At 44.5% G+C, this 17,899-nt stretch overlaps 1 protein-coding gene across 1 annotated transcript; it reads left to right on the top strand.

The window, feature by feature from the left end:
• Nucleotides 1–10,714: 10,714 nt before the first annotated feature.
• On the top strand, nucleotides 10,715–13,351 carry LOC119297835 (cation/H(+) antiporter 2-like). The gene is made up of 2 exons (XM_037575465.1): nucleotides 10,715–10,964; nucleotides 11,057–13,351. The coding sequence occupies exons 1-2, from the start codon at nucleotides 10,800–10,802 to the stop codon at nucleotides 13,349–13,351; spliced, it is 2,460 nt and encodes an 819-aa protein (XP_037431362.1). The 5' UTR covers nucleotides 10,715–10,799.
• The last annotated feature ends 4,548 nt before the right edge of the window (nucleotides 13,352–17,899 follow it).

Raw genomic sequence — 17,899 nt, 5'->3', positions numbered from 1 at the left:
TCGCCTCTCGCCCGCCGCACCCGTCCCCACGTCGTCGCCAGCCGCCGCCCCCCGGTCGTACACACACACACACACACAGAGACACACACACACCACACACACACACAGAGAAAGAGACACACACACACACACCACACACACACACATACACCCACACACCCACCCACACACACACACACACACACATTGTTTTTACTTATTTTCTATTTTCTGTTGTTTAGATTAATGTTAGATAAATTACGTAGATAATAATGTTAGAATGTTAATGTTAGATGAATTATATGGAAAAGATGTTAAATATTAATGTCAAATATATTTACATGAATTAGAACAAGTTGAACTAGTTGAATTAGTATAGCTAGATATTAATTAGGTATATATATATATATGAGATTTGAACTAGTTGAATTAATATAACTAGTTTATTTTTAGTGTGAAAATTAATAGGACAAGTTTATTTTTAGTAAGAAAATTTAGAAAATTAACAGAATCAGTTGAATTAATAAAACTAATAAGTGCTTAATGTTTCACCTATGAACATAGGAATGTCGTCTGACGACGAACACGATTTCATTATGTGTGAATACTGCAAAGACCAGCGCGGCCTGTGCGGCATAAATTTTCTAGTTGATGATAGACGCTTCAGTATCAAGTTGGATGAGAACTTCGAAGTGGATACAGTAAGTCACAACGACAAGTCTTTTTTCATAATTAAGCATGACTTATGCTTTATTTGCTTCACCTTTTAATTTTAATTTTTCACTATTCTACTAGCGTATCCCCTGCCATGCAAGAATTTTTGTCTTGGATAAGATAGGTTTCAGTCCTGACGAAACTATGGAGGTAAAAAGAGTTTACTTGAAGACCGAGCATGGTTATACCTTCAACGTCAAATTATACAATACAGACACATACACCTATTTTGAATGCAAAACTTGGCAAGCACTATGCAAGGCTTATGCATTTGAGCCTGATATGGTTATCACCTTTGATATTCGTTCGGAAGATGATATTGAAGGTAATAGATACATCTGGGTCGATGTGCAGACGCCTCCAGTTCTACCATTATGTGAGTTTCTCAACCATATTTATGTCTTCGATATGAGATTATTTGAACCGGTTGAATAATTAATAGATCTCAATTTATATTGACAGCTTACTTCCAATCAAGCAAACATGTCCGGCGCTTGGTAGATAGGACCGTCCATTGTCCTGGGGCTGAACTAAACTGCGAGGAGACAAGTCATTATGTTTCATGGCTTGAGGATCTTGATGTTGTCAAGACAAATTTCTTTCCTGCACTTAGAAATGTTAATACTCAAAACATGCGACCAATAGTGTTCGTACTGAACTACGGTCACATATATTTAGGAAATATGGTAAGATTTCTACTATTTCTCCTCAGTGCATCTTTTGCATACATTATCTTTTAAGCTAAACTTCATTGCTAAGTATGTTACTATACGATGTTCTTCAACAGGGACTCCCGATGAATGTTGTGCCTGATTGGATCGAGACTAAAGGTACCGTGAATATTGTTAGCTTACGGCCAAGATATCCTACAATGCACTTTAGTGCATTCAGAATTTCTAATAGCGAGCAATGCTTAATAGTAAAAGACTGGAGCAAAATTGTGAATGATCAAAGAGAAGTACTAGGGGGTAGCAATCAGAAGCGCAACCCATGATTAGGAGACAGGTTCATCTGCATGCTCCAATATGATGAATCAGCAAAGCTATACATGTTCTATGCTATTTTACCTGAGAGAGCAGCAGGAGTGATTAATTAGCTAGTTCATGCTCTTAGTACTTGTCCTCTCATGTCCGTGTTCTTCGTCCTGAACTTAATCTCAAAGAGTGATTTGCTTTTGTGGTGTTATGGACGCTTATAATATCATTACCATGTTGAACTCGATGATATCTTTGCTATGAAAACCGTTGGTGATGATATATATGAAGCAAGAGTTTTTATATTAATTAATATGATGATGATGATGATGAGTTATTATATCATTTATGAAAGAAATTGCATATTAGTTCAACTGGATGGATTCTAGCTAAGTGATCAAGTATATGCCATATCCATATTACCTCGATCACTTAAGTAGGTGATCAAGTATATATAATATGGATATGACATATACTTGATGACTTAGCTAGGATCCACACGCATCCAGTCAAACTAATCACCTAATGGTTTAACAACTCATTATAATGTAAAACAATCACTAAATTAAATTGAAAACACAAAATAAAGTAAAAATAAAAAATAAAACCAAAACATTTAGTACCGGTTGGTGTTACCAACCGGTACTAATGTCCTACACGCCCACGGAGCTGGCTCGTGCCACGTGGTTGCCCTTTAGCACCGGTTCGTGCTGAACCGGTACTAAAGGGGGAGCCTTTAGTGCCTACAATTTAGTGCCGGTTACCGAACCGGCACTAAAGGCCCTTACGAACCGGTGCTATTGCCCGGTTCTGCACTAGTGATGGGCGGCATCTTTGTTGCGTGATTTGCTGAGGTGGGGCGTTGGTTTCTGTTCGGCAATGATGATGGCGTCGCGAGGAGCTTGGGTCGCGGCATGGACTTCGGTAGTTGGCTCTTCTCGGCGTGTCCGAGGTGCTCTTCCGTGGTTTGCGTAGGCACGTTCAGCGCAAAGTCCTGCATATTTCCCTTGCGATGCTCGTCGTCAAAGTCGGAGTTGTCGGTCGCTTGCACGTGTGGCCATTTGTTGGCATGTGCCGCCACGGTTTCTGCAGCTGTTTGTGGGTGGCTTCGATGATGGAGCTCTACGGTGAAGTCGGAGTCGCCCGTTTGAGGCAACCGGTGATGACGATGACTCTTGCGACTCCTCGGCGGATGTCTTTCTTCTTTGCAGCTTTGTGTTCCATGTCGGTGGTCAGGTTGGCCGAAGGTAGCCATGTCATATGGGTTGGGTTATATCGGTTTTAGCCCGGTTTTCCGTTAATTAACCGGGCAATTATCTTCTTCTTAATCAATGAAAATGGCAAGTCTTTTGCCTCATTTTAAAAAAAAAGTTATATGTATATTGCATGTTGTTTTTACTCCATCATTAACCCGGAAATCTATCTTAACATTTAACATTAACTAGGAGACTCGAGTGCATTTAACATTTAACATTAACCTTTTTTGGAACTTAAAAAACAGATACTCCCTTGTTCCTAAATATAAGTCTTTTTAGAGATTTTAATGTAGACTACATATGGATGTATATAGACGTAGTTTAAAGTGTAGATTCATTCATTTTACCCCGTATGTAGTCCATATTGAAATCTCTAAAAAAGACTTATATTTAGGAACGGAGGGAGTACAAAGTAGGTCTAAAGAGATTTGACTACCATGGTTAGAAGTATTAGGCGATCGCCTTTTGATAGTAGTTTGACACGACAACCAGCAAGCAATTTTCTACAATGTTCTAAGATTGGGAGAAAGGCATTCAATGGCGGACATGCGGGGGATAGTGGCAGTCTGAGATAAATTTGTAGGAAGGAGGGGGTGGTGCAATCTAGGATATTAGTACTGGTGTTGGTATTTCATTGATCTACATGAAGGGAAACGAAGGTTGATTTCGACAAATTTTGATACCAATACCAGTAGCGAGTGCAAAGTCATTGGGGAAACATTTTCATGTCTCCATTGATTCACTGAATTACAATAGCATGTCTCCGGCTGCTGGACGACGGCGGCATCGCAGATGGACTTCCCGGTGAGCTTTCTTGGCGGTGGGCGGTGGTCCGTGGGCCCCCCACGCCGGTGGATGGATCTTTGTTGGTGGCTCTGCATGCTTCTGCGCCGGCTGCCGAGGTGGGCGGCACAGAGGGTGTCCGGTGGGGAGGTTGGCTGGAAGGATGGGCAGCGCCGACGTGCTCGGGCTCATGATATTACTAGAAATAGTTATACTTCTAATTCATCTTGTAATTGGGTCGATGAGGCGCCTAATTTTATCTTGAGTAAACTCATATGATGTAACTATTATTTCATGAAATAAGTCATGTCACGATGGCCTTCCATTAAAAAGGTTGGTTTTTTGTCTCAAGCTAGCGGTCAGACATTTCTATTTCTAAGATTTGTGTGCTCATCGAAGACTCGGGCGGTGCTATCGCATAGCAAGTTGGGCCCAAACGTGTGCAGCCGCTACGGCGCTACAGGACTACAACAACTTATCCAAGAACATTGGTTTTATTGGATGTGACATGATATTTCTTTTATATGCCGAGTTTGTGTTGAATTTTATATAAAAGCCAATACTCCGACCTTTCCGGTTCATTTGGCATGTGTGTATCCCTAGATTAAAATTTTGACCATGATACGAGATATATTTCAGAAAAAAATATCATTAGAAACTTCAAATGGAAAGTATTTTCTAGTGGTATATATAACTATTGGGATATATATAACTTGTACGTATTGTGTTTGTCAAATTATCAATCTAGGGATACACACAAGCATAATAAACCGGAAAGGATGGAGTTTCTTTTTCATCCTAGCTAGAACGTTTCTTGCTCAAGTCAAAGGACTTGTCTGATATTTTTAATATTATTTTAAGGAGTTATTTTCAACTTCAAATTACAGCAAAAAAGCTTCGTGAAGAGTATATCTTTTTGGTATATCTTATGAATTTTGTTTCATTAAAAAAAACAACGAAAAACATAAGGATACTTTTCCTTGTCCAATTTTAGTAAAGCGAGCATTTCATAGAGATTGGCACATGAGAAGTTTCATCACAGGAAAAAAAAGGAAAGAAAGATGAAAAACTGGAAGGCTGGAAGTGGCTCTTTTTTTTGCAATGTGGCATATATAGGACAACCCAGCATACCAGGGGCGTCTCAGATGCCATTTAGATTGTTTTTAGTTTTTGCACATTTCCTCATAAATTTTTGCCAAGGTAAAATATCCCATAATCTAGCCTATTTAGTTGGTTTAATTTGTGACACAAGTTGAACAAATGGGCAATGAATCTCCACATATGAAACTTTATTTGACAAAACAACAACATTGTGTGTACAGATCTACGCTAAATGGGCACAACAATGCTAAGCATACGAAAGTCAGGATCTGATGGGCATATAATGGTGACTGAGGAGAAAATGTAAGCTCCAACGACTGCACACAGCTCATAACATGCTGCTCATGGTGAAGGCGGCGGGGGGCACACTTGGTGAACTATGCGCTCTTCCCTTGTGTGCTCATCTGCGATGTGGTGGAGGCAGCACACCGACTTCATTCGACTCTTCTATGTTTGTGGTGGTGGAGTCCTTGGCTTTTCAGAGCTCACCGACATCGACGGCTTTGGTGCTGGAGGCATTTTTCTCTGCCGTTTCACCGGCACACCAACTTTCGGCGCTTTTTTTGGCTGCTTCCCTAGCGCGCTAGCCTGCGACGACACATTTGAGGTGCACAAAGCAGCTAAGATTGCCAGGACGACAAAGAGCTTGAGCAGTTTCATGTTGGCTTAGGAACGCTTTCTCTCAGCGATGTCAATTGAGCTCAGTTTATAGTGAAAAAATGACGCGTAGTTTTGCTGGGAAAATGGCGAAAACTTGGACGGTTGACTTGGCTTGCACTTGCTTGGAAACCCCGGTCCGGTCACGCATTAACTCCGCCTAGATCAGAGGTCACACATGGCTTGTCTGGTATCCAATGTCTATTGGAACAGTGAAACATAGTTACTGTACGTACTAATTGAGTTACATTCGCGCAAATCAATCTGTGGTTGGATGGTTAAAGGGACAGTGGTATCCCAGTCCATCAGGATTCAAGTCTCAGTTGTAAGTGCTTGCATCTAAATTGTGTTAAAAAAAATTAAGTTGCATTTGCACGAGAAAGACTAATGGAAAGGAAGGAAGGAAAAGGAAGGTGCCTCTCGCTCGTAATTTTCGGGATGGGATCATGTTCCAGCATTTCAATTTGGCGACCTTGTCTGCAAACATGCGTGGATATTCTGGGCCACGAGGCTAGCTCGTAACAAGAGTGTATTTTGTGATATCAAATATTCCTGCATCGGCTGTGGCTAGCTATACAATGCTCTGAGCTAGTTCAGCTTCTTCTTCTTCTTCTTTTGGCGGGGACCTAGTTCAGCTTTGGCAGAGATGGTTAAGGCATCTCCAACCGCGTAATTTAAAATGGACACACCAAACGTTCATGGGCATGTCCGGACGTTTGTTTAATTTTAATGGTTAATTGGTTTCTTCTAACTTAGAGCGGGAAATATTTGTAGTGAACTATTTTTCTACGCTGAAGGAATATTTTGGTTCCTATAGAAAATGTTTTGCCGTGAGCAACGAGTTGCATATTTATAGGATTTTTCCATGTTTGTTTTCAGGAAAGTAAAAATTTCATCACTTTAGCTATATGTAAGTCGCCAGGATTTTAAATTTGGGTAAGTCAATTTTCTGACCATTGTTTTTATTTTGTTACTATTCGTGTCATTTTTCTTTTCTTGTGTTGTTTAGGCTGAGTTGAGTTGCCCCTGTTTGGGGTAAGTCAATTCTTTCTTATGCTTAATTTTTGACTTTCCCCTGTTTGGGGTAAGTCAATTTTTCTTAGACTGAATTTTCGACTTACCCCTGTTTGTGGTAAGTCAATTTTCCTATTGGGCCCGAAGTCCCTTCCACATTGCGTGTTTTTTATGTGTCTTTTGCTTTTGCTTTTTCTAGCCTTTGTTTCTTTTTTCTACATGGATATGTTTTGCATATTGGATGAGTAGAAATGTATACACCTAAGTACTATATAGTATGTGTGTAGATTACACTAGAACGTGAAAAATATACCATTATGTGCTTATCCTTAGCATATCTTAAAAGTACAATTTTCAGTGCAAATTTTTTTAATATTATTTTTCTTCTTATAGGATAGTACCAAATGCCACTATCATTCTTCAATACGTCATTGTTTTAATTTAGTTTTAGTTTTATCCACTTCCTTTCTTCTTTAAGAGCAATACCAATGCCACTAATTCATTCCTTCTTAGGATTGTTTTGAGAAATTCCACTTATATGTTCATTCTTGCATATTATAAAAGAAAGCAACTTATTTTTAAAATATTTGAAAATTTAATCATTTATTTTATTAAAGGGTAATAACAATGCCACTAATTAATTCTTCCTTAGAAAACTTTATTATTTTGATTTTATTTCAGTTTTTTTTTTCATTTCGTTATTCTTAAAGGGTAATACAAATGCCACTAATTAATTCTTATTTAGAAAACTTCTTTATTGATCATGTTTTAGTTTATATTTATTTTCTTTCTTCTTTAAAGGTAATATACCAATGTCACTAATTCATTTCTTCTTAGGAAACTTTTTTGGCGGAAAATTCCACTATTATATGCTCATCTTGCATACAATAAAAAGGCACAATTATTGTGTGAATTATGTGCAAGTTTCGACATTCTTTGTTGTAGATTATTTTCCATTTTCTTTCTTCGTAATGCGTAATACAAATGTCACTACTTCATTGTTCCTTAGTAACATCTTGTTTTTCTTTTAGTTTATATTCCATTTAATCTTTTTATTTCATTATTTCCTTCTTGAATGGTAATACAAATGCCACTAACTCCTTATTTCTTAGGAAACTTCTTTATTTTGATTTTCTTCTAGTTTATATTTCATTTTCTTCTTCTTTAAGTGTTATACCAATGCCACTAATTCTAAGTTAAAAAACTACATTATTTCTGTGTAATTTGATTATTGTCTGCTTATTCTTGTGTATTATAAAAAGGCGCAATTTGTATTTGAATTATGTGAAAATTTTGTCCTTATTTATTATTTGCATTTTCTTTCTTCTTACAGGGTAATAGTAGTGGCACTAACTTATTCTTACTTAGAAGACTTCATTATTTTGATTATTTTACTTGTTATTTCATTTATTTTTCTTCTTCAAGGTTAATATCAATGCCGCTAATTCATTCATTCTTAGAAAATATTTTTCCATGAAAATTCCACCACTATATGCTTATTCTTGCATATTATAAACAACACATTTTTTTGCGTAAATTGTGTGTGAATATTGTCAGTATTTGACTATTTGTATTATTTTTCTCCATTTTTAAAGGGTAATACTCAATCCACTAATTCATTCTTTTGTACATAACTTATCTTTTTATTCCTTAGTTTATTTTTGTTTATTTATTATGGTTTTTGCCTTATGTCTTACTAGGTATCATCTCATTTTTGTATATTTCAGACAAAGCTTAAATATCGGATGGGCTTCTGCTTATTGGTTGCATAGGGCCTAGTGCTCCTCTGAAGAGTCGAGGGAGACCAAACATCCTTTTAAAATATGTCTTTATTTACTCATAAAAAAGGTAACCGATACAAATAAAATCATTTTTTATCTCCCATGCACTGATATTTCTGGCTCCGGATTTAATTTAATTTAATTTTTTTCATTTCACATTTATTTAGACAAAATCATTCACCTTTTCTAATTCCAACTTTTTTTCATTTCATCTTACGTAGAAAAGAAAAGAGGGAGTTTTGTATAAGCCTGCCATGTCAGAAATTCGTTCTAGTCAAACTCAAGCAGTACACTCATAAATCGGAAGGCATTTAGCATGACTGAGCAGCTTGCATGCATGCATGCATGGCGTAGTATACCAAATAAAGACTTGCCTGCTCCCTCGTCGTGTGCCCATCCGTACTCCCGTCTACGTGGCTTGATTTGATTGGAACAAAATAAGGCCCGGCCCCACCCCTTAAAATCAGGGGGGAGATGATTAGATTAGAAAGAAAAAAAGGAAAAAAGACAGCCGTAGGATTAAGTGGGAGCATGGATGGGAGCACGGGAAGGAAGCAGGCAAGCCAGATCCTTCTATTTCAGCGCTTGCATGCGGATAGAACGAAAATCAAGGACATCTATATCTATACCAATATAAAAATATAAAAAAAACTTAAAGGAACGAATTCGATTAATCTCGGCCATTAAATCATGTTAATCCGACGACGTAGACTGCTTCAATGTCGAGCGTTCAATACGTTTAGCGTGCAGTTATTTTCATACCAAATATAGTGCTAATCACATAATAACATGCAAATAATGTCCTACTTAATATCCGCATGCACTTAATATACTTCCAAATTAACGTGTATTGCACGCACACATTGACTAGTTAGAAGAAGTGACTAACCCAATATTAGTTTTCGGTCATCTGACACCTAGTCAGTCCCATATTTCATGGCGAATGACGTGTGAGAACTTATCTCAAAAAGGTTGAAAGGTAGCATGCACAAGTAGGCATGTCATACAGTGAAGATGTTCAGTTGCTATTTAGAAAATTTTAGTTTTTGCACATTTATCGGAGACCTAGCCTATTCGTTCAGTTTTATTCGTGGCACAAATTGAACAAATGGGTAACGAAACCCTGCATAAGAATCTTTATTTGAAAAAACTACAACATTGTGTGCACATATCTTAGCTAAGTGGGTAGTACAAGACTATGCATATGGTACTCAAGATCTAATTCCATATAATGATGACTGTAAAGAAAATGAAGGATCTAATAACCACGAGCCACTCTACGATATGTGCTCATTGTGGAGGTGGTGGGGAGCTCAATGGCCGAGTGATGCTCTTCTTCACTGGTGGTGGAAGCGGTGGGGTGCACAATGGACTCACTACCCTCTTCTGCACTTCTGGTGGAGGTGGCGGAAAGTGCATTGGCCATGCCCCACTCTTCTGCACTGGCGGTGGAGGCGGCGGGGTGCGCAACGGACTCACTACCCTCTTCTGCACTTCTGGTGGAGGTGGCGGAAAGTGCATCGGCCATGCCCCACTCTTCTGCACCGGCGGTGGAGGCGGCGGGGTGCGCAGCGGACTCACTACCCTCTTCTGCACTTCTGATGGAGGTGGCGGAAAGTGCATCGGCCATGCCCCACTCTTCTGCACCGGCGGTGGAGGTGGCATTGGCTGCATTGTGCTCTTCTGCGCTGGCGGTAAAGGAGGCGGCAGTGAGCTAAACGGCTGAATTCCGCTCTTCTGTGTTGCTGGTGGATGTGGTGGCCCTGACCCTCGTTTGTGCTGCCCACACGGGTTTGGTATTGGTGCCGGAGGCAGTCTGCCTATCTGTTTCCCTCGTATACCAACTTTTGGCGCTTTCTTTACCTGCTTCCCTAGTGCACTAACCCGCGACAAATGGTTTTGAGGTGGATAGAACAACCAAGACGGCGAGGGCGACGAAGATCTTGAACAGTTTCATAATGGCCTATGAACACTTACTTCTCGGTGGTATCTCGTGAACTCAACTTATAGTCAAATGATGGTTCACTGTTGACTTGACTTGTAACTTGCGTGGAAAAGAGTGAAAACTTGGGTGGTTGACTTGACTTGCACCTGCTCAGAAAATCAGGTGAACACCTAGATTAGAGGCCACACATGGCGCTTGTCTAGCATCCAATGTTGTCCGTTCAAACCAAGAAACAGGATTGATAATCTCAAGGAAGAAAAGACATACTCCCTCCATTCACATATAGGGCCTCATGGGCTCCTCCTGCTCGTAGCAGTGTCAGGCCCAGGTATGGAGGACGAGCCTTTTCTTTTCTCTTGTACATGCATGCCAATGCCATGGTCATCCATGACCATCCATTGCCAAACTGATCACCAACCTCACGAGCAGCCAGGAAGGCTCCGACGAACCTGGAGAACATTTTCTGGCAGGACCACGGCCGCGCAATCATCCGCCGCCGTCGACGTTGACATCATCCACAAGCGCCACCAACGGAGGAAGAGCCGGCCAGCGAGCCGGACGGAGCTAAAGAGGAAGAAGGGTCGATCAAGCGGCCATGGCGAGACCCACGAACTGCGATCTGGTCCTCGAGCTCCAGAACGTGTCCCTGGACACCCTCTTCCTCATCGTCCTCCAGGCCGTCGTCGTCATCGCCCTCGGCAAGTTCATCCACCTCTCCCTCCGCCGCCACAACCAGCCCAGCGCCATCTCTCAGATCCTTGTACGTGCATGCGCCATCTCTTCGGCCGGTCAATCAATCGCCTCCTCTCAATTCGCTAACATCCATGGACATGGGTGCATGCATGCATGCAGGCGGGGATCATGGTGGGGAGCCTGGGGCTGCACGAGGTGATCGTGCACGTGGCCGTGGTGAACGTGGAGGACACGTACGGGTGGTACGTCTCCCAGGCGCGCATCTTCTACATGTTCTACGTCGGCCTCGACGCCGACCTCGCCTCGCTCTGGAACGACAAGCACCGCTGCACCATCGCCACCTACGCCAGCGTCGCCACCTGCCTGCTCCTCGCCGCCTTCGTCTCCGGGGGCCTGTACGGCAGCATGATGCACACCCCCGTCCGCTCGCCCGAGCTGCTCGCCGCCGTGCTCATGCTCACGCTCGCCAACACCTCCTCCGTCGACGTCTCCCGGATGGCCGCCGAGCTCGGCCTCACCGCCACCGCCACCGGCCGCCTCGTCGTCGGCGCCGCCATCGCCACCAACGTCATCTGCATCGTCGGGGAGGGCGTTTTCTCCTGCATGAAGCTGGCGTCCGGAAGGACCCCAGGGTACAGCGCGTCCCAGCGGCTCGGGCTCGGCGTGCTGGCGCTCTTCAAGGTCGGCCTCGCGCTCGCGCTGCTCCGGCCAGCCGTGGAGTTCATGAACCGGCGCAACGCGGGGCGGCACCGCATCGGGAACTGGGAGCTGGCGCTCATCCTCATCGCCGTATCCTACATCGGCGACTTCCCGCGCCGCGTCGGCTTCGACGGCATGCCGGCGAGCCTCGTGCTGGGGCTGGCGTTCCCCAGGGAGGGCCCCGTGGCGAGGACCGTCACGCACGCGCTTGCGTACCCGCTGCACGCGCTGGCCCTGCCCTTCTATTTCGGGACCATGGGGATGCGGCTCAACTTCAGCGCCATGTCCGGCGCCGTCGTCGTGCCCGCCGTCCTCCTCACCATCCTCGGTCTCGTCGGCAAGTGCGCAGGCACCATGGGCGCTGCCAGGTTCCTCCACATGCCGCTCGGGGACGCCGCGCGCCTCGGCGTCATCCTTAACATCAAGGGCCACGTCAACATGATCGACATGAGCTTCGCCAGCTCCGAGGGGATTTGGGCGGAGCAGGCGCTCATGGCCATGGTGATGGGCAGCATGATCAGCACCGTCATCGCGGGGCCGGTGTTCGCCGTTGTGTACCGCAGGGAGAGGGAGGCGTATCTGAGCAACGGCCACAGGACGCTGGAGCGGCTGGTCCCGGACCAGGAGGAGGAGCTGCGGATGCTCGCCTGCGTGCACGGAGCACGCGCCACGCCGGCGATGCTCAGCCTCGTCGAGCTGCTGGCGAGCAAGCCCGCCGTGCAGCCCGCTGTGCATGTCCTGCACTTCTACGACGCCGTGAGCAAGCACGCACGCGCGGGCACCGGCGGCGCCAAACGCTACCACGAGCGGGTCCAGATCGACAGCGACAAGCACTGGGACCGCATGAACGACGCCGCCACGCAGGTGAACTGGACCGTCGACCTGTTCGCCTCCATCACCGGCCTCGTCATCCGGCAGATCGACAAAGGCGACCGCGGCCCCGTCACGAACCTGAAGACCATCCGCCGCTGCGCGGAGGAGGTCCACGCCGACGTCCTAATCGTGCCCTACCACAAGGAGCAGCACTACTACGGCAAGATGTCCTGCCGGTCGGAGGATCGCCGCCAGCTCAACCTGAACGTGCTCGAGCGCGCGCCGTGCACCACCGGCATCCTCGTCGACCGCCCGTTCCGGAGAGGCGGCACCAGCTTCCAGCTACCGACGAAGATATCCACGAGCGAGGAGACGCTGGGCAACTGGCGGGAAGACCGGGCCACCGCGCCGACGCACGTGGCGGCTGTCTTCCTCGGCGGGCCGGACGACCGCGAGGCCGTGGCCCTCGCCTGCCGCCTCGCCAAGAATGAGACGGTCCACCTGACCGTCATCCGCTTCGTGGGGCCCGGCAAGCACGGACACGCCGGCGTCCAGACGGCACGCGCCGACGATCACGCCGACGGGGAGGTGTCCGTCGTGGTGGACGATCCCGACGAGTGCTGCATGGCGGCGCTCCAACGCGAGTACGTGGCGAAGGAGCTCGCGTCGTACGTTGAGAAGGTGGTGGGCGGCGCGGCGGACGTGGTGGAGGCCCTGCGCAGGATGGCCGGGGCGTACGCGCTGGTCGTGGTGGGGCGCGGCGGAAGGCAGCCGGCGGAGCTGCTGGGCGGGCTAGAGTGCGGGGAGATGGGCCCAATCGGGGATATCCTCGCGTCGGACGAGTCGCTGGAGATGGGCTCCGTGATCGTCCTGCAGCAGAAGAAGGCCGTGTCGACGGCGTTCGGCCTCGACCCACCACCAGCGGGAACGGCGGGGGTCTGACACCGTGTATGCTGCAAAGACGTGGTAGAAAACTGTAGCTGTGTATAATTAGAGTGTAGACGACTAGAATTAATGTAGCACATCTCAGCTGGCAATTTTTTTCATCTCAGCAAATAAGCAGGAAATAGGAAAATGATACTTCCTCCGTTCACAAATATCTTTACCTACTAATAAAGCAGCTAATGCTTATGATCGTCCGTCGTTAGTACTTTTGCAGAAAAGTCCCTGGTGTTTTAGTTATTCAACCCGCAGTCCCTTTTTAAGTCAGAAAACGTTTCGTTTAGGATGTTTTTATTAAAAGCCCATGTAGTTTCTTGTATTTAACGCGCGATCCTTTTAAAGTGAGAAAACGTTTCGTTCGTTTCTGGGCTTGGGCCTTAATTTTATTCAGCCTAACACAAGGGTTGGAAACCAAAAAGAAATACAGGACACACGGGCATGTATGCATCGAAGGAGAGCTCGGGGTACGGCCGCCGCCGCCGCCACGCGTGGATGGTCTTCCTGTCCGGCCATCGGGGTAGCCCACGCGGGCGAGCTGCAGATTTGGATGGGCTGCCTGGCCCACGCAGCGGACGGCGGTGGTTTGAGCAACTCCTCGACGCAGGGGAAAAGATTGGCGGCGCTGGAGTTCGCCGGAACGGGCAGGCGGCCGGTGGGTGACGCGAGGCCGCGGCGCCGGCGCAAGGAAGACGAGCGGATCCGGCTGCTGGCGCGGCGGCTTGCTCCGGTGGCGGCGGCGTCCTGCTCATCCGTAGAAAGAGAGACAGGGCGTGAGGGAGAGAGGAAGAAAGGAGAGGGAGAAGGGGGCGCAGGGTCAGGGAGGCGGTCGATAGCGGTGGCGGCTCCGGCGACCGGCCGGCGGGCTTGCCAGGCAAGGCTAAGGAGTACGCCAACCTAAGATTCGATAGCGGTATGTTTGATTTTTAGAATTGGCCTGAACATCCTGTTTGCTGTGTTTCATCTTCTGAATTGGAAACCATGGCGTGCCTGAATTTTTTTCTAGAACATGCTGCTTGAGTTGGTAATCAGTTGGTAATCATTCTTGGTGATTTATCCGATATACTGATGAATCATCCTTTGCAGGGCATGACTTGAATGGATTTCTGAATTCCAAATAGTATGCTGTCGTGATGTTTGATTAGTGTCTTCTGTGAATCTGTACCAAAGCAGATTAGACAGCAGACCAAGGCCATGGATCGGTTGATTCAACAAGGAAGGAAGAGACAGCAGATTATAAAACGAGCTTGGGGATTAACTGGCCTGAAACTTAAACAGGGCCGCCATGATGATGGACTCAAGCTCCAGGTTTGCTCGCCTAGCACGTCCTAATTACATTGGCTCTTGTCAAAATGTCTAGCAGATGGATAATGAATTCATTCTGTGATGCCACATAGATATGCAAAGTCATAGTCCTGCATGTATGCACGTACCTCTTCCTAATGGCACGATGTAGTCTTTCTATACAAGTCGATAGACGGGCACACACATTAGTAAGTTTTGCTACTAGCCTAATGAAGAGCATTTTATACATCCTTGCAGATAAAAAATGAATTGAATTATGAGCATCAGACAACTACGATCAATTTCCCGGTTATACCTGAAATAAAAGTGGCCGACCAAATGAAAGGAGGGATGCTCTCCTTGATGTGAGATTGTATAGATTATCTTACTTGATCTGCAATATTTCTTTGGATTTCTTTTTTATGAAAGACACATGACACATAGTTTGCTGGATGGGTCTAAGATAAATATTTTAGTTATAGGAGGACTTTTTGAACGAGTAATAGTATTACCACCATTTACTTGGTCTGTTGTGCTTTCGGTAGAGCTTTCATATTTCAACACAAAAACAACAATTCAAGTTGGGACCAGAATCGCACAAACATCAAGCTCAAAGGAAATATCAGTTGGGAGTGATCAAGTATTCATTTTCTTAGTGATCTAATAGGTCTTATATTTGTTTAGAGAGGGAGTATGTTTCTAGATAGCCGTCAATTCCAATGTTTCGTTTATTTACTCTCTGAATATGAAGAAGATAGGTTTGCAATGTAGCTTTTTACATGATAATGTAACAAACATTTATGTCTTATAACTGCAAACATTTTTTTAGTCCGTCACCGAGCAAATGTTTGGGAGTTGGAAATTATTTGGATACACGTGATCTCAGCAAAGAAAGATTCACACATACTGCAACCAAAGGAGCTCCTTTCACTCTCTATGCAACTAGAGAAATTATCCTTAATTACGAGCAGTACCCTAGATTTAGTTGTGGTTCTAACATATTAGAGATGTGGTTAGAATACCTACTGCTCTGAAATATTAAGTGGTTTGCACAAATCACCGATTCCCTCGTGCAGTGTACAATGTGATATTGATCATCATAGGATCAAACTTAATACAGGAAGTACGCACTTAATTGTTTCTGAACTATACTACTTTGTATGTTCATTCTCCTTTCCTTTTAAATCTCCAATTTAGTTGCAAGTATTTTATTTGTTATCATTTGGCTTCTTAATAAGAAATTCAGCAAGCAACTACTCGACTGATGAGAGAGATGTTGACAATTTTTGCTGCAGTGAGGTGCATTCTCGATCATGTTAATAATCTGTATCTAAATTATTCAGATGTGAAACTCATCCTTCTTAAAACATCTGCAACACATATGTGCACTCCGAAATGGTAAAATATTTGCATTCTATAGGCCTTCAAGTTTGTGTAGCATCCCCATATTTACCTGGTTAGTGTATATGTTGGTATGCATTTTGCCTGCACAAGATTGGAAATGGTGATAGATTTGCACAAGACTACTTGCCACTTCTTATAGGATTGGTGAAAGAAGATGAGTAATTGCTGAAATTTGATGTTCTGTGTACAGAATCAAGACATGCCACTGTAGATGTTTTTTTTAAAGGCAGCTAGCTACTTGGATTGCGCAAATCAACAAGAACTCCCTCATATAGCATCAGAACTAAGGTTATTCTTAATTAAGTAGCTCACAAGATCAGTTTAAGATTTTTTTTCACATGAAAATAATAACCTTGAAGTTCAAATCTTCTATTGAAACTCCTTTCCTATGTATGAACCTCAGGAGACAACTTCCAGTAGACCTGGCCAATGGAAATCTCAATTCTCTTAGCCTGTAAGCTCAGCTCTCAATCAGGTATTCTATTCGTAATTCAGCGAATTTTTTCTGAAGTTTTAGGCCTAACTCCCAAACATCTTTTGTCAAGAGTAAGAATGTAGCTGTTGATGGTTGCTTGCTGAAGAAGAGTGGTATCAATATTACCATAGAAGTAGATGTTTTTCGAATTATTCTTGATTTTCTATTGTGTTAATATCTCTCTGCTCTGTTTTTAATTGGGAATCCTTGCTCCTTGGGTCCCTGTAAATTGTACAAAAGGTAATTTATCTGAATTTTATGGTCTTTTAGTTTGTTCTGAGCCTCTGAGTTTCCTCAGTTCTTCTGTACCTTTTCTTTGTTGGTTTACATTTATTGGATGTTCCAATGTTATTCTATGTTCATATGTGCAATCGGATTTATAAAACAACAAGCAAAGCAATTTATGAACGTTGCATTTTCTATTTTATCAATGTTGCATTTTCTTAGTTGTCGTTAGTTACCAGATGTGCTAGAACACACACGCATGTGTGCGATTTTGCCCTGGCTTTCTGATTTCTGAATTGAAACGAGTAGGTGCATGGGTTTCTTGACAGAGTCAAGTAGTGGTGCTTTGAGCTTGATGTCCCGTGACCCAGTTCCTTGAACTGGCTAACCCTTATTGATGTCGTATGTCCTGAACTAACTCTCATGACCAAGTCCTCAACACGTCTGACCCTCACAGGCATGTTGTGCCGTGGCTCGATTCATTGCATTGTGATTGAATACATTTAGACACATTAGGATTAGGCGGTCGCCAACATCAGTGAGGGTGGTGAGGAAGAAAAGCGACGACATGGGTCGGCACCGTGTTAAAATAGAGGACATGGACATGTGAGGGAGTCTTGATCCACGCTTATGTCTTAGGGGCATGCGATACTTTTTTTCCTCCCGTTGCAACGCACGGGCAATTTTCCTAGTAAGATATTTAAACTTTTTCAAATCAGCTAAATATCAGTCAACTGACTTTAGCATTTGGGTCAGTCGATTTTGAGATGATCGGAGGGAAGCCGAAGGGGAGGAAGTAGAAGGCGGGGAAGGGGGGTGGGGCGGAAGAACGAACAGTGGTTGAGGTGGCAGGACGGCGGTGGTGCAACTTCGCCGGAGAAAAACCCGGTCATCACCCAGGGCTAGCTAGAGGGATGGCCGGGGGAGGCGGCAAGACCAGCGGTGGGTGCGCTTCCTGGGAGGGGGCAGGAAGCCTGCGTTGGAGTGCCGGCCATGGGTAATGGTTGCAGGAGGTTTGCCCAGCGGCCCGTGCGGCGATTTAGAGAAGGAGAAGAGTTGGAGGAAGAAGAAGGGTGCGGCTTCCAAAACAATCGACTGTGCCAAATTTAAAAGTCAGACGATTTACGTGTAGCCATGCCCAAACTTAATTTATTCGAATATAT

This window comes from Triticum dicoccoides, chromosome 5A (genome assembly GCF_002162155.2).
Source record: "Triticum dicoccoides isolate Atlit2015 ecotype Zavitan chromosome 5A, WEW_v2.0, whole genome shotgun sequence".
Lineage (NCBI taxonomy): Eukaryota > Viridiplantae > Streptophyta > Magnoliopsida > Poales > Poaceae > Triticum > Triticum dicoccoides.
The sequence above is the reverse complement of the archived record's forward strand: the minus strand, read 5'-3'. Positions and strand labels throughout refer to the sequence as shown.